The 18,479-nt window shown below is 37.9% G+C and overlaps 1 protein-coding gene across 2 annotated transcripts in view; it reads right to left on the reverse strand.

Annotated features, from left to right (window-relative positions):
* The window catches only part of CLASP2 (cytoplasmic linker associated protein 2), a 150,318-nt gene that overhangs the window by 77,433 nt on the left and 54,406 nt on the right, over positions 1-18,479 (reverse strand). The window contains exons 8-9 of one of the 2 annotated variants that reach the window (XM_009894995.1): positions 13,294-13,440; positions 3,507-3,509 (exon numbers count right to left, since the gene is read on the reverse strand). In XM_009894995.1, the coding sequence (XP_009893297.1) occupies positions 3,507-3,509; positions 13,294-13,440 (150 nt within the window). The remainder of the gene's footprint in view (positions 1-3,506; positions 3,510-13,293; positions 13,441-18,479) is intronic. The other variant, XM_009894997.1, reaches the window with a different exon arrangement.

Consider the following 18,479-nt stretch of genomic DNA (forward strand, 5'->3'; position numbering starts at 1 on the left):
ACTTAAGCATTTCAAATGTTTTGTGAGGCCCTAGGAGTCTTTTTTTTTTTGAAGAAGGTTTTTTCCTGAGTTCAGCACTACGTGCTGTGAATAGCTCAATGCCAGACAGAGGACTAGATGCAAGCAAAGAAATAACCCAATCTTTTGCAGAATCAGTTTTCTCACCCAGGAATTAATTCCTGTGGTTGAGTTCTTCCCGTCTTCCAATTGAAACATATGAAATGTCTCCATCATATCACGACGACTTTGCACTGCTCACTTGTTCTACCACCTCGATGCTCTCCCCACTAATATCTACAAAGCTGTACATCATGGGATGACAAAACAACGAGACAACACTATATAGGAGAAGGATGGCGTGAGAGTGGTGCTGGACTGGTATTTTTGTTTTGAAACAAAGAACTATCTAATCTAAGCATACAAGCACTGGTCTAAAAATACAAGGAATTGCTCAATTTGTATTTGATAGTATGTCTTTACTAGTCTGAGTCAGGTTTTTTTTTTTTTTTACTTCTGTAGGCTTTTTGACAAAAATTTCCGAACAAAAATTTCCCCGTGAAAAAAGGGAATTTCAATACCAGTACAGAAATTTAAGAGTAACACAAATTCTAAAACTTTGTTTCACTTTTTGTTCTTAAATGCTTTTCTCAAAACATTACCCCCAAAACCTCGTAACTGTTTTCTGGTACATCATGCATCACAAATTAAACATTAGTAAACTTTGAAAAGGGTACTGTTATACAACTTTTTTGCATCCCTCAGAAATCCCTAATTCCATGCAGTGACAGTATCTTAGTGAGCAACACAACTAGAGTAAGATGACTTGGATTACATATTTTTCCCCTGAAAGAAACAAACAAAAAAAAACCCACCCAAAAGCTAAAGCTACACCTACACCTCAACTAATTCAAAAGCTTCACTTCTTGTGTATCAGAGATTGAAGCAGAAGATGCAGATCATTTTGGATTAAAAAAAAAAAAAAAAAAGTAGTTACCCTTTGGGGTTTGTAGTATAATAAATAATCAGCTGTAAATTAGGAACTGACAGCAGCTTCAGCTCAGCATAGGATAAGTGTACCGGGTAAGCTCAAGTACTTACTCAGCTTTTCATATAATAGGTTAACGGGCAACTCCCACTCACTCCTACTGACCTCCATCATTCTAGCACTAGTACAGCTGAACAGTAAATCACAACAGAGAGCAGCTGAACTGAGAATAAAATAAACTGGCCAAGAAGAACAGTTTCAACGAGCAAGTTCCCTGGTCTGTGTCACTGCAGGGCCATATAAACACCACGCTAGCACAACCCAATGGATGACTCGGGATACAAGTGGAGATAGTGGAGATGGGGAAGGAAATTACTCCAGGCAGCTTAAACAGGACAGCTGCTGAAAGTCTAAGCATAGGCTGAAGGGAGCAGAGCAACACTCAAACAAAATGAACTCAAGAAAGGACAAGTGCAAAGGCAACTTAGTGGAATGGACAGCCTATCCCACTAAACAATGGGGGTGGGGAATCTAAAGATAGTGCTGATACCAAAAAAAAAAAAAAAAAAGAACAAAAAAAACCCAAAACAAAACCAAAACCAAAAAGGCAAATGCACCCACACAAGCTACAAATAATCTGCTGGATTACAGCAAACAATTTTTGGAATCCTTATCAACAACAAAGATATAAAACCTAATTGTTCGTGAACAGTTCTTTAGCATGGTACTTGCAATGGACAGAGACAATGCTCAATAACCAAATTCTGTTCCCAGTCCTAGTGGACAGATGTTGCAAAGGTCATAGTTAATTCTTTCTTTGCATATATGTTCTGCTGTTTGATAGTCTCTGAAACTGGGATTTTTCCTGAATCTTCTGTAGCTCTCAGGTAGTCCTTGCAAAATCTACTTATTTATCCTTGGGTCTGCTCTTACTACTATTTGATAAAACTGACAGCTTTCTTTTAGTATGGTATCTGTTGGGGGGCAGGAGACTAAGTTCCTAGTGCTTCATCATCTGAATTACCACCTCTGAGATGGCAAGGGTGAGTTTTAAGATGATGATTCTGATAAAGCCCTCTGTATAGACTGAATCTCAGTAGCTCAGTCAGGGATCTCTATCTTTCCAGGTATCATCGTAAGATTATTGCTACAGTTAATAAAACAGTCCAGAATAACATCTTTTCATATGCACTTTTCACAATTCTGCTTCTGTAAGACATGAAACAAATGTTTGGAGAAGTAGCTGAAGATTGAGAATCTCTGAAAATTCCCTTCACGACTTCAATTACTGGGTCATCTAAAGCAATTTGATATACTGTATACACACGCCTTGACACATTAATAGAACACAGGAAACATTAGTGGTCCTACCTTAATTCTAGCAATGTTCTTAATGTTCTTATTTCCATCTTTGGATTTTAGTCAAAAAACTTGAATAAAAACCTCCCATAAAACAAGCAAAAAACTATTCTTGAGTCTCAAATATCTGGATAGAGCACAAAAGTGTTCTTCCATCAGGTGACTAAGAGTCACTTAGTATAGATGCCTCCAGGTTGCCTGCTTAAGTTAAGAAAACATTTGACAGCAGCAAAGAACTAGCACTTGCTCCAGTAAAAAACACTTTGATCAACATTAGACAGGGTGGTTTTTATAAACAAGGCAGATTTACTTTTAGATACTTACACAGGTAAATCCTCTAGGATGGATATAATTAGTCTCATTTAAATAAAATGATGTCAGTGTAGAAACTTGTACCAAGTTCTACTCACAGCTTAAATTGTACCAGCCAATGCGTTATTGTTGTGGTGTAACTGTTAGTGTCACTTACTGGCTCTACTATACAAGTTAAGAAACAGATCACACTGCTCATTGCCACGGCTTTGCCAATAAAACTTAAGGGAATACCAAATCCAGGAAAGCTGTAGTGATCTCAGTTTAGACAAAAATTTTCATCAACAGAATTCCAGCTGCCTTGTGTTCGTTTTCTGAGAAGAAAACCAATTGCATCTGGAAACAAATAACCCCCATCCTCAAAAACCTCTCTGTTGTTATAAACTTGACTACATTCCTAGTGCTTCTGCAAGCACATGCTTTGCCTACCAGACAAACCTCACAAATAAAACTTAGGAAACCATTGGAAGATTATCTTATTGGGTTGCTCAACCCATCTGTCTGATGGTAGTTTTTACCTGCATCTAGCGAAGAGAGAAGGGGTAGAGGAACAGCAGAAGGAACATGTACCAGTCTCTTAAGCTATTGCAGTTCATGACTTACTAACTTAAGCTAAAACACCTTTGTCTTAAGCTGAACTGCCTTTGACAAAGACACTGGGCAGACAACTAGGATCAGTAAACCTCATCAGTTGTTCCAACACAAGTCACCAGCGTTTTTTGAAATAAGTTTCAGAAATAAAAAATATTTTTAAATCATCAGATAAAACACTAAACCCAAATAAGTTTTTTGGGTTTTTTTGTTTGTTTTTTTCCAGAACCTTAACTGATAAAGCCTTCCTGTTTTAAACCAGCTTAGAAGACAATTTAAGTTATAACCAAGTGACTTAGCAGAGTGGAAGAGCCTTCGCTAGAAAGCCCACTTTAAGGAAACTGACAGATGAATTCTGTCATGTTCGGCCCCAGTGACTGACATTCATTCTGAACTGACTTGTCCACCTCAGCTCCTCCAATGCCAAAAGTCATTGTCCCTGAGGCACCCAGAAAGTCATTCAAGCTGAAACAGCTGCACAAAATGAAGAAAACAACAAAATACCTTCAAATATCTCCTATTCCTTACTTTATCAGCCTACATTAGAAAATTGGCAGCCATGGTTAGAGAACTTCCCCAGAGATCCCACCTGTACTGCATCTGCTTCATTAAAACATTCCTCCTACATGCCAGAGACATTGCACATGAACAGAAGTTTCCACCCAGCAAACGAGTGTGCCATCTCTGAGGACTGAGATGCTGAGCAGATGTCTCCATGCAATTACTCACCCCAGGAAAGAACAGGAGCAGGAGGGACAAGAAGAAATGAGGAGTGAGCTATGTTTACAAGGAAGAATGTGGTGCGAGGTGTCCAACTATTAGGATAGCACACCTCAATCCCTGAGGTGTGCCACATTAGTCAGGAACAAATACAGGACTCATGTACTAAGAGGAAGCACAAAATAATTCTTATGTGGACTGAAGAGACTGACTGAAGAGACTGAGATCACTGCACCAGCATGCATACCTTAAAATCTGGGGACGCGCTTGAGCATGAAAATTCCTTTGGAGTTGTATATTGAACATTACATTCTCTGAGAAATTTAGTCAGTCGTGTTTGAAGCCGATTCCTAATACTGAATGCACAGTTTCAACAACGTTCATCTCAATTCCAATGTAGCACAGTTTCACGGGTATAAAAGATTAATAATACTACCTCATTTTCAGAGGCATGCTACGGAAATCAATTAAATTCACAAGCATTTGTGAAGCACATAGAAAATATGACAACTATACAACAGAGTTATTAATAGTGGTTTACTTAGTACAAGGCTTGGACAGCATACATTAGATAAGACCAAACCCTGGGTGTGGAAAAAAAAATAATCAGTTCCATAAGCAGCAAGAATACAGATACCTGATTTCTTTCAGGCTTATCTCATCATTGATTAATGCCTGTTTCCACTCAACTGGAAGCTCATACGGTCATCTTTGAACTCATGCACAATGTTCATGCTCACACAGTAATCTTTCAAAGCACTCATGTATTTCTTTTGTCTATTGGCATTCATTTTTCACAAATACTTAAAAGAATATACATTTGAGACCCTGCCTCATTCATTCAGTTTCAACAGGTGAGTTTTAAAGTTACACTAATTTTATGAGCATGACAGCATTAGTCTTATTTTCAGTTTTTAATATAGCTTTCTAATAACCTAAGATTTACATTTTATTTTAATTTGTTCCTGCTTTTACACCTGAATAGGGAAAATTGCACTAATTATTTTACATTGCAGAAATTACTGAGAACCACCACAGGAACACAAACAGTTCATTTGTATCATCTATAATTTGTGTTGCAAAACAGATTGGGATACTGTGAATTTTTTGGAGTTGTTTGGTATAATGGTTTCAGAAAAATAGTATTTTCATTACTGTTGTCACTTCTCTTCAACTGTGCGCTCTGTTCTGAAACAGTTTAAACAGATACTGTATTAAGAACAATTAGAACTAACTTTGCCTGTCATCACAAACTACACAATTAGTTTTACATGTTTTAGACAACATATTTTTATCTTTTACTTCTAACAGTTCACTGGGCCAAGACAGAGGATCAAAGCGATTTGATTTTAATGTATTGTTTTTCTCATATTTTTAAGTACATTTATTTGTTGAAAGTAATATTTGGACCCTTGGTGAAAATTCTCTACTTAAATCATAAAAATAATTTGCATCTTATGCTTCTACATTCCCTGCTTCTTTATTTGAGAGCATATGTAATTGCCCAAAGAAATGAAACAGAAGATCCTTCCTTCCCTCCCCGCCCTACCGAGAAGAATCACACCTACTACTTCGCAAAGCAGCAATGCAGCAATATTTTGGAATGGTTGTCTTTGCCAGCCACAGTCCACAAGGACTCCAAGTGGCAGAGTCAGCTGATTTCAGTCCAGCTGATCTCAGCCCAGCTTCCTCCCCACTCCTTTTCCTTCTGGATTCACCCATACGAAAATATAAACAAATTGCTTCCCCCTCTTACTACTTGGTGGGGGGGAAATCAGTATTCAATGTTAGCAGACTAAACAAGGGATGGGTTGTCTTCCTTATTCTTAGCACTGCTTGGTACTACCATGATGACTAGTAGGACATTTGGGACTAGAACATGGGGTAGAGATGACAAAAGAAGGTTTCACAGTATAGTGAGCTCTTACCTCCAGACCTCTTAATTTCTGCTCCACTGTTACTCTCTTCCTATTTTATCCATTTGTAAGCTGACTTCTAGGCTATCAGCCTTTTGAGGGAAGACTACCAGATGCAGTACTATGCTTACACCAACAAAACAAATCCTACAATCTAATTGAAGCTTCTAGAAATGAGTGCAAAACAAACTAAAGTAGTATGAACTATCTGCCAGCTGTCCTTGGGTGACACAGAAAACACAGAGACTAACAGTAATTATGAATATATACTATATATTCTCTGAAGGTATATGTACATATATATATTTATAATTTATCATGTTTATTTATTTTAGTTCAGATTCCTCATTAAGGTTGATTTTCCAATCCACCTGCCGAGGCTAGCAGCAAAGGAAAGCGTCTGTCAGAGGAATGGAGACCCCAGGGACTGGACAAGCATTTGTAACAGCCAAGGAGAACAGACCACTGATCACGTGAAAGGAAATCCTCTCCTGAAGGGCCATTCAGGGGACTAAACAACAACAACAGAATCCAACAATTCTCAGACAACCTGGAAAGCTGGAAGTCCTCCTACTTCCCTGACCTCTGGGTTAGGTTAAAATAGCAGCAGTTCACGACTGCAGGATTGCAGCCCAGCAATTTCATGGGCAAGGATCTCTCACAGGAACGAAGTTAATTGACATTCACTGTGGGAACAAGGAAGCAAACAGGTCTTCTGTAACAAATCCTCTGATTCAGACTCTGATACTCAAGGCTGATCCCAAAGGCTGCTCAGAAAGAAAGAAAGGCTGATTTCAGCTGAGATCTGGCAGAAAAATCCTTGAATTTCACAACAACCTGGAAACCAAAAAGGGAAGCAAAAGCCACAGAATGTCTTGGATGCTCTGCCGACCAAGATTATCTCAGAGCACTTTTATGTCATACAAAGGGCCAATATAGAATAATAGGGGGGAAAAAATCCTAGTTCATTTTACATAGCAAATACAGCACTTTAGAAATCACTTAAAGAGGGCTAAACAAATAATAGAGGAAAGACTCCTGAATTTATTTTCTGCAAAACAAAAAAGTTTAAAAAAAAAACAAACAACTTGGGCATTAATTACTATGAAGCTTTTTGGTGCAAGTAAACACAGAACTGTCTTCATGAGCCTGAAGACAATCAATACAGCAAGCATGAGTTTACCTTGTTTCAAGTTCATTCACTAACAATCTGTATTTACAGTTCCACAATTACTGAAGCCCTTTTAACAAAAATGTTTCTTAACTACAGTATGTAGTTTTAATGCTGTTAACTTCACCTGGCTAAGTTTTCAGAAGGCAAGTCCATTTTTCAGTACCGTATTTGTTTTATGCAGAGCTTTTCTGACGGCCACAAAAACGATCAGAGAGCTGGAACACCTCTCCTATGAGGACAGGCTGAGAAAGTTGGGGTTGTTCAGCCCGGAGAAGAGAAGGCTCCGGGGAGACCTTACAACGGCCTTCCAGTACCTAAATGGAGCCTATAGGAAAGAGGGGGACGAATTTTTTAACAGGGTCTATTGCAATAGGACAAGGGGTAATGGTTTTAAACTAAAAGAAGGTAGACTTAGACTAGATATAAGGAAGAAAATTTTTACACTGAGAGTGGTGAAACACTGGCACAGGTTGCCCAGAGAGGTGGTAGATACCTCATCCCTGGAAACATTCAAGGTCAGGTTGGACGGCGCTCTGAGCAACCTGATCTAGTTGAAGATGTCCCTGCTCATTGCAGAGAGGGTGAACCAGATGACCTTTAAAGGTCCCTTCCAATCCAAAGTATTCTATGATTCTTTCCATTTAAACTGTTTCCTACTAAAGCCTTTAAACACTTTGAAATGTCTTCTGCTAGGAAAAGCCAAAAGAAGGAAATCAGTACCATTTTAATACTTCTCAGCAAAGACGTGTACTGCTATTCTTGAGAAGGAAAAAATGGAATTACAATGCTGACAGAATAAGTATAGATCGATACACAAACTAAACTTAAATTTCCTAAAATTGGGAATAGCTTCCTACAGTTAAGAATGAGTTCCTGTAGTTAAGAAAAACATGTATGGTGTTATTACAGTTCTCACAGACTTCTTTTGCCAAATCTGTTCACTGGGTTCTCACAAATTTTCCAGTTACTTGATTTCTACTTAACAGGAGATATTTTTAATGTGTTTTGAGCGATCATCAAATTTTAGAAGGCCTTTTTTTTAACTTTAAGACTTAAGACCATCCTAAAAAGGGAGGGTTATTTCAAATAATGCCAGCATCAAACCTCAAGCTGGCACAGTTGCACTATTCATCAAGGACCAGATCCTTTGAACAGGTTAAGAAAAGAAAGTAATATCACAATTTTTGTGTTGGGAAAAAAACCATTTTTTGCATGCACACATATTTTTTTGACAGAAAAAAAACCAAAACTTGTCCTTGGGGTTTCACTTCATATTCTTCATGCTTGGCATCAACAACATTCGTACTCCAAAATATCTTTTTAAACGGGAGTTACAATAATTCTGACAGTTGAATTAATAACATCCCCTTTGCTGTTTTGTTACTGGATGATTGATCCTAAAGCAACATCAGTTAGCAACGTGTAATTGCACAAGTAGGCCAATCAACTATAGATTAAAAAAAGCCAACAAACCATATGTAAAAATACATGATGCAGTATCTTCCCACTGAAGATAACTGCAAAAAGTAGAAAGTCCACCTTGTTTAAAATTACAACATTAAGAATGATGTTCCAGACCTACTGAGCTTCTCATAAAACAGAAAGTTAATACCAACTTTTGTCATGATTGGGTTTCATTAGCAAGCTTTTCTTCCAAATGCCACATGGCTCTACTGAAGTATCACTATTCCAACATTTAATCAATTTTAAAGACTACTGACTTAAATTGACATTTTGGGAAAAGAAAGGAGGTCAGGCTTCTTGCTGAGGTACAGACTGAGGTTTCCTACTAACATCTAGACTACATAAAGCTTCTGAATAGTATACAAGCGAACAATTCCCTAGAAGACTTGGAACAGGGAGCTCACATTTGCAAGAGAACCTGCCAAAGCCCCTATTAGAGATCTTGAACTGGACAGGGACAAGAATATACCTCTTTTGGCTGACATACGCAACTTAAGTCTTTTTCTACTGCAAATAATGGTGCCCCTTACAATCAAAAAGCTGCTTGTCATACTGCCAAGGAAGAGCCCATCAATATCCATTTCTGGAAGGGCACAACACACACAGTGCACGTTCTAAGGCGGTCTTGAAGCAAAGGGAACTTTTTTTTTTCCAGAGGCTCTGCCACTTGAGTGAAGAGCTGAAAGCAAGTGTGTCAGAAATAAGTAGATCACCTGTGCATTTCCTGGCAAAGGGCTAACTTGAGAAAGTGTATTGACCATGCAATAAGAAATATGCCAAACAAAGCACTGCCCCATTAAGTTGAAGACCCATCACTTCTCATTCATCACAAGCAAGAAGGTCAGTGTCCGAACAACTCCCAGCAGTGAAGTCAGATGAGAGACTGCTGGATTTCTTACGCTCAGGGCAGTACCTCACTGAGGCTGACTGCTCTGATACACTTCTGGCAAGCTGTCTTCTACAGACTTAATCGCACCTGTCAGCAAATGCCCAAGTTCTACAAGCTCTCCCATCCCTACAGCTGACAGGAAAAGATCTCTCGCAGTCGTTCCCAGCACAAGGAGAGAGAATTCCAGCCTGAGAAGGACACTGCTATTGCTAACGAACATTGCTGTTTCACCTGCCTTCCTGGATGATGATTTTGCATTTCCAGTGTCACCAAAGTGCATTCCTACATGAAATGGAAAGTGTCCATCACAGTGAAAAAAAAAAAAATCTCTTTTTGCAGGTTGGATGGGTTCTTTTACTTGAACAGAGTATCTGGTCAGTGATGGAATTATCCATTTCTTCAATAATAAACACCTCCATGAAGTATATAATGAAAAGCCAAGCACGTGCATCTGAGGTATAATTCAACAGATAGCGGCAGAAGAGAAAGCGAGCAGCATGGAGAAGAGGTTTAATTTTCTTAGCCTCAAGACAGGATAGCCTCCCCTCCCTTTTGGAACCAGGAAAAAGCTGCACTTACTTTGTCGTCTACAGCTGCTAGGAAGGAAAACACATCTTTCTAAAGCAATACCCTTGGAAAAGGATTTGTGGAACGTAAAAGGCAGCATAAATGAATGGAACTTGAAGTAATTTCAGTCTACACTCAACAGTTTCTACCTGCACTGGCAGTTCTGCCTGGTCACAGAAGCCTGAAGAGAAGAAACTGCAGCGAAGGGCCACTTCAGCTATGGGGGGTGTCACTTACATGACTTTGGAGATTTTTGTTAAAAGGAAGGAAAAAGCAAGAGAGTTAGTGGAGCTGCTGCAACTTCTTAGTATGTATATATGAAAGAGTCAGAGAAAACTTAGGCAAGCAGGACCAACAGGTGGCAGAACCATGAGGTGAGCAGTTAGGAGCCTGAAATACCTGCAGCCACTGCTTACGAGGGAAAGGTTAGAAATGACATTCCCACCGATTACAGGCTTGGAATGCAGCGGTGAGCAGAAGGACTTGGGACTGCAGGATCTGATAGAGCCTTAATAAATCAGCAAGAGCCGACAACTTCCAAAACCACAGGTTAGCTCCATCAAGATGGCAATTTTGAGGCTGGAGAAAAATCTCAGGTGTCCTTTAGGGCACCTGCAAAGCAGACCCTAGAGAAAGTGGATGCGTAACAGCATCAAGGTTTCTTTGTAGCCATAAAGATCCATGAAGTCTCAAGATAAGCAGAAAAGGATGCCCTAACCGGATGCTTCGAAGACTGTGGTTCTCTGTAGAATAAAGCTCTCTAAACCCAGCACTTTGTCCTGTAATGACCATGTGCTTCTAGACACTTGCCCTGTTCACGTACATTTTTCTAGTAGCAATTTCTGACTACTGTCAGATGGGACAGTGGACTATATAGACCTGTGGTCTGACCTAGTATCATTGATCATATGAATAATGTTATGGGAAACTCCTCACTTCTGGAAGAGACTATGACTTGATCAACTTGTTTAAGAAATATATTTGGCATCTACACTAATGTTCTTTATTAGCCTAGGGGATGCAGGATTTGTAAATACTATGCAGAGGGGTAAGGCTGTCTTAGCACAGACAGTTAAGATTTTTATCTGCTAGCAAGCTTGTTACTAGATAGAACTAGTTTAAATACTGGTAACCTCAAACTATGGAGATGGAGAAAAACATTGAAAGATACAAATAATGAGCAGCAGGAGTAAAATGAAAACAAATACTAGCTGCTAAAAAACAAAGTCAGCAACAGCAGCTTTGCTGACCAATGGTGACATATGGAAAACGCTAAAAAGACTGAGGGTCAACTCCAGGAAAACCTGAAGGGAAAAAAAAAAACCACCCAAGAATAATTAAACTAGGAAGTTATATGCAATGAAAGAAATCTATGCACAAGCAGATAAATAGACCTGTAAAAATTTCTCTCTGGTAGACAGCAAGAGAAAACAGCAGAGGTAGTCTGAAGACTGGAAGACAAATTTCCACCTTCTAGCCATTTAGTGTAGAATACAAGGCATAACATCTTTCCTACAAGATATTAAGGCAAAAATTCTCCACGGTCAAGCATCTGAGCAGTCTGCCCAACCACACCACAAATGCACATACAGACAAGCATTCAAAGAATAATTTAATCAACATTATAAAGGCCAGCCAAACTTTTAATCCTAAGTTTTAAAAATTCTGACTACAGTTATACTGACAGAATAAAAAAAGAGGGGAAACAGATGTGTATGTGAACACTCTTCAGTATTTTCCAGAGATGAAAGAAGATGGTATAAAGCAAGGAATGGCCAAAGTTCCCTGGTTTTGACACGTTTGAATTTTGCACTTATTCCCTGGATTTTTTCATTTTAATATTTTTATGTTCAGCAATATAGGAAAAGGAGGAAAAACAATGTCATAATTTTTGTTTTTTTAATCTCCTTTACTCCTGAATTTTTAGATAAATTGAAAAAAACCAGTCTAGTGGTTATTCTGTTCTTATTTGCCTTCCCCTGCTCTCCTATCTCCATGTTCTTACTGCAGAGCATGTAAAGTAGAAGTCTACACGTAAAAATAATTTTACATGAAAAAAATCTACATTTAATAAAATATTATTAAAAGAAGCACATATTGAAAGAAACAGGAATCTTGAGCATTCAGTTCTGGTACTATATATGTTAGTCTTGCATGCAAAAACCACCATGCTTCAGGTTAAAGGAGATGATAGTATTATTACTTATTTGTGTAATAATAAGAGTCAATTTCAAGAAATAACTTCCTTTAGGAAGCCTTTTGGGTGTTACTTTCTGACTCACACTGCTATCAATTTTGAGCTATGCTATGGCAGTGCTGATCCTACCCTATGGGAATCTTCTCAAGGTACTAAGAATTCTGAAGATCACATTAGAAAAACAGTAAGTTGTCAAAACATTAGATATATCTTATTAATATGAAAATACATAAGGCAGCTTGTTTGGCAAGTGTATCTTTCAAATCTTGCAGTTCACATATGGGAATGCTACATGAATAGGAACATGAAAAAATTACTTACTCTTACAAAAATCCCTTACTGAAAGAATCAATTATTCAGAAAAATGCCGTACCTGAAGCATGTATATTTCCACTTGATTATATATTTTTCTGAATGTGTACACGAACCATCAAAAAAAAAGCTGCCACTTCTGTAGCAGTAAACAGTTGCTTTTGTTAGATTACCCCCGCCCTAAAAAAATGCGGACTTCCATGTTCAAAGATTATAATTAGTAAGCATCATCATTATAATGCTTTGAAGTCTACCATGCAAAAAAAATCCTGGCAAGGGTTTTGGCCCTCGTTTTTTATCTTTTACAACCAATTTCACATTACTCTGACAGTTTAAGGAGTAATAGTAAAAGTCATTCAGGTGTAATATACACCTCTGTAGAGGTATACGGTTGACGGCTAGTCCTTTCTAGCCATGTGAAACACAGTGCAGACCTACAGTAAAATATCCATCTACACAGACCTACTACAGAATTTCACAGTATATTTATATATACAGTAAGTGTTGTGAGGATTCCATCAGAAGGATGCAGATATTTATTTTACCAACACAACTGCTATCTCCAGATGTTAATTTTATGTATAAAATGAGAGGCCTTTATAAGCTAAATGTACATTCACAGAAACAGACAGACATGCACACACCTTTACATATGAATAATTACATAAAACAAGGTCCCTCACTGTTTTCAGCTCTGCAAAAATACTGCAGTCATGAATTAAACATCACCTTCCAAAGTTCTGTTTTGTGTCTGCTCTGGCAAGGTTTCTGGGAACACCGATTAGAATGTGAATAGCTTTACATTACCTCCAACCTTAGGCCCACCAGCTGATCCTGGCTTTCTTGCGCTGTTTGAAGGATTTCCTGGCTTTTTAGGTGCCGGAACCTTGAAGGCTGAAGCAGCTGATGATGGCCTATTTCCATCCACTGACTCTTCATCATCAAAGCTTTTGTCTAGAAAGGGATACGTTAAATAAAAATACGACTATTAGAATGGATGTTTATTTATTTCCTAATCAACTATTCTGCCTCACATTTCACAGAAATCCACAAAATGTATAAATAAAAACAAATATTTATCACTTTGTCCTCTGTCTCTGACCTAGGAATAAAATGACAGTGAGAAATAAACAGCACTTTCTACACGTTAAATTCTTATAAAACACTATTTTGCCTTCATAATTAACCACCGTGAAACTGAACATAAAAAAGAATCCTACACATTCATTCCCACAAAGGGAAAATGTCTTTGCAGAGATTGAATATTTTTGCCCATTTCTGAATATTTTCCCCAAAGGAAAGCCCTTAACATAATTTTTATCATGCCAGTCTACCAAAGACAAACGCTTCTCCCTTTTCCTCTTTTACTCATGCATGCATTTTCTGCTACACATCCTCCCACAATGTGTCTAACCAGCACTCCCTGTCTCTTTCCTTCCACCCAGATTTTTCAACTTACAATCACAGATCCTCTTGCAGATCAGCCGCCTCATTCCTCTGATAGCGCTTCAATCCCCTCACCCTTGGACGGACCCAGCACCTCACATGGCCACATGCAGTAAATTCTCAATACTAATCAAAGATTCTATCAAAAACTGCTCGCAAACACCCTAGATCCACCACTGAGATTTGTGCCGGCATCTTTCTCTCCCTTCCCCGCACTAGGTGCCGCACAACCAATGAGCTGCAAGGTGACATCATCTTGTGGGAGCCACCGCCAGAGGAAAAGGTGAAAATTCTCCATGCAAATAAATTCATTCCCACACACGGTATTTGCCACTATTCCAATCCTTCATTTAAAAAATTAGACAGGCAGACAATGCTCTGGGGCTTGCACTCCTCTTTCCTGTAATTTCAGGTTTGTGTATTTTTAATCAAGAAAGAAATTCATCTCTGGTGACTAAATAAAATAGTCTCGATACAAAATATTCAGCCTTCTAAAAAAACCCAAGCATATTCCAACAGTAGAACGTAACGGTTTCTCAATCCACTTACTGAAGAAGGATTTATTTATAAGCTTGAGGACGGAAGACAAGTTATCAGCCTATGGTTCCTATAATAAATAAAATGGGCGAGGCTGAGACACAGCTGCACTACAGTAATGGAAGACCAATTCAGCATATTACCTGCTCTAAAACCTGCCATTTCTAAAAAAACATAAAATTAATTGCAAAGCTTTGTTATCTCTGGAATGGTGACTATTTACCCTTTGCTTATCCAGAACTTGCTCCCAGTGAAATGTCAACTATATTTAATAATATAGTCTCCCAAAGGAAGGCAGCTTTCATTAAAAGGGCAAAGCAAGGTTTTGTCCAACAGCATTTGCAGCACCAAACGTTAGAACACCCCACATTTAACACGCCTGAGATCGCTGCTGCTATAGTTAGCACGTTTTTCTAGCATTAGCGAAAAGCTGTGTGTTGCACTAACAAATATTCACCATTAAAGAAGAAACAAAACACCACAAGAAGCACCTGGACATATATTGACGATTTTCACCAATGTTACTTCCTCCTCTCCTACAAACACTCATTTTTAAGATAATCTTGCTAAGAATAATCATGTTTGGATATGAAAACTCTCAGAATCGGGGAAAAGGCGTCAGCATCCCCCCCCTCCCACTAGCCCGTGTGTTGCCATGGAAACAGCACTGCCGCTCCGCACCCGGGCGGAGGCAGAATACATTTTGACTCCTGCTGGTTTTACTCTCGGTCTCTTAAATAGAACCAGGCATCAAGCTTTTGGACCAGGGAAAAAAAACCAAACACTAATCCAAACACCAGGTTAAGCGCAATGAACTAAACACTGTAACAGAAGTGTAAACAGTAACAGTTAATATCCAGGATGCGACATCACAGATAATTTTAAAAACAGCATTAAGAAATATCTTGCAGATTTTTTTAAGCCGCATGAAGAAATCAACACTGACACATGAATATGCCATTATAAAAACTGATTAGAAGTTAAAACATGCTTTTCAAATAAAAATGGTTTTGTTGCTACATTTTTTTTTTTAGGTTTGATAACAAACCAGTCAAGGCTGTCAAGTTACTATCCAACAGCACTACAACGCAGCATTGATATGCAAACACTGCACAAGAAGCCTTTGAAAAAATAAAGTTATTTGCAGTACAATTTTAAAAATAGTAAGCGAGCATTTTGCTCACTTACGCAAAACCTCCTAATCAAAAAAACCCTAGGCAACACCAAACAACAGCGTACTTCAGGACCCAAGGGCTCAGATAAATTAATTTTATTCATACCAAGCAATTCATTATGGAGTACTGAAAATGGAGAATTGTACAAGTTACTGCTCAACCCCAAAATGCAGAAACAGAATTGCAGCAAAACGCAAAACCAAACATTCCCAGCTATTGACTTGTTGTGTAAATTACAGGACAATATATTAAATAATGATCTTGGTAATAGTGTGAAATTACTTTGCTTAGATTTTTTTTTATACATTTAAAACATTGTTAATGTTGGACTAAAAGCCTACACTATGATATAGTTTGATAATTTCTTAGTCCACACAAAACACAGCTTTTAAAATATTTTTTTAAATGCTTAAGTATTTTTGAGAAACATAGAAATTATCTCAACCACTGATACCTGGACATTCTTAACTAGACTATTAATGATTTATGCTAAAATAAGTTAAAAACTAAGGTACAGTCACTGTAAGTGTTCCAAAAATTATATCACAGTACCATAAAGGCATAAACTTAACAGGTGAAAGGATCTTTCTTAATTCTTTTAAGGCTAAAGTGATAACACACCTGAGTTTTTTTGTCGTGGGTTTGTTTGTTTGTTTGTTTTTAAATAAACATGAGCAAGAAAATGATGTACTGTCTTTTATAGAAACCAGAGGTTTTCTCCGCCCTTTTGGGCCTTTACACTTTCATTTCCCTACGCTCCGTTAACAACATAACCCCAATTGATCTTTAGGGACATCCCATTTTCAGAAAGATGCTTAACAGTATTTGTGAAGATCTGAAACCTAAAGTCTGTTATTTATAGCAGTTAATGAAACGAAAGCATTGTATTAGCTTCCAGTATCATCTGCTTTCCATATGCTGTCACTCATGTGCAACAATACACTGGTTTATAGCTCTTATAAAAGCATTTCCATATATTTCAGCGTACAGAACCCCAGCTTGAGGTGTAACTGTCACTCCACAGGGTATAATCAGGGTGCAGTTCTGCTCAGTCCAGTTGAGCCAAACCTGTTTACTACGTGTCTTCGTTTAGCCCATGGACCAGGGCTGGAGCTCCTGACTGCCAACGTGCAGAGTGTGATGATGGTTGTACTGTCAGTATTAAACTGTGACTGTAATGTTAGCTTCATGCAGTCTGCAAACAAAATTAATTTCTACAACAGAAGTCATAAAAGCCGAAATATAATTGATATTTCAAAACAAACTTTCCTGAAAACAAACTTTCCTGAAAACAAACTTTCCTGAAAACAAACTTTCCTGAAAACAAACTTTCCTGAAAACAAACTTTCCTGAAAACAAACTTTCCTGAAAACAAACTTTCCTGAAAACAAAGCAAACACTTTTTCATTCTAGAATGGCTAGATAATTTTCATTCTAGCTAATTTTAAATGCCAAACACTTTCAGCATATCAAATTTTACATATTCAAATACACCTGACAGCTGAGAAAGCACTATCCAAACAGCATTTTACAAAAAAGTTCTAAAAGCAGGAATAAAAAGCTGTACGAATTGCTAGCAACGTACAGAACATCTTACATTAAAAACACAATTGATGAAAGCCACTGAACTTCAGTTGAATCTCAGAAGACTGTTCTTCTACTCAGGATCTTAATTTTAAATCACAGTGGGTAAGAAAAGTTTTGGAGGTAAGCCCACCCCACAGAGAAGAACCTGGAATCTAGTACTGCCAAAAGCTCCTGAAGAAACCTGATGAGCAGCAAATGTTCTCACTCTGGAACAAGTTCTCCTCCAGATGAACAAATTCAAAGCCAAAAAAAAAAAAAAAAAAAATCAGCCAAAGAAAGCAGTTTCTTAGATTCAGAAAGCTAGAAACACAAGATTCAACTTTCAAGCATTAGTTTTCTCTTCTAATAGAGCAAAGAGATCTGTACTGCAGAGGAGTGTTCTGGAGGTACTATGCAGCAAGTGAACTGGTATCCATGAAATGCTGTGCGTTTCTTTAAAACGTTTCAGAGGGGTCACAGGAATATTTCTAGTAAAAAACCCACCACAAACCAACCTGCATGACATATCAGACCCTAAAATTTACCACACTTTCAAAACTTGGGGTCTACCAAAGTTATTCTAAGATTAAGTCCAGACACAGCTGTTCAATTAGAAACACAAACCAAAACTTTTAACCACCACAAAGATTTAAAATACTAAAATTCTTAAGAAACAAACTATGCAATTTGTACTAAAAAAACCTAAAAGATATGTAGTATCTTTGTGTCTTGTAGCATTATTCTTGGGGGCCAGATTACAAGTCTGTAGTATCTGTTTTTTAGAGCATTCAGAGGTATCAAAGGATAAGCATTTATAATCAAACTTGATATTCAAAGAACTTTCTAGCACTCCCAACACTAAACACTTCTAAACAACCTATGTACTGTGATTTGGCTATAGCAGTAAGAATAATTACAGGTGTATCCAAGGACAAAGGAGACTCTAAAACTTTTCATATCTAGAAAGAAAAATATTTTATTTTTTTTAAAGAAAATGAAATTAAAATATATTTATTCTTACTGCAAGTCAAGCCTTTACCTTAGCTCACCTTAAGATTTGTAGAATTAATGTGACATTTAATATCTAACATTCTGCAAGTCACAGCCAATAACAGAAGAAAGAAGTACGGTATCATCTACACAGATGTAGAAATAGAAGGTCTGTGTTCTACTCATGCTACTGAGAAGCAGCCACTCAGAAGTTAACTGAATTTAAAGCAGATTCCCAAGTAACACCACGGGGGGGGGGGGGGGGGGGGGAGGCGACCC

This window comes from Charadrius vociferus, unplaced genomic scaffold (assembly GCF_000708025.1).
Source record: "Charadrius vociferus isolate BGI_N301 unplaced genomic scaffold, ASM70802v2 scaffold51, whole genome shotgun sequence".
Lineage (NCBI taxonomy): Eukaryota > Metazoa > Chordata > Aves > Charadriiformes > Charadriidae > Charadrius > Charadrius vociferus.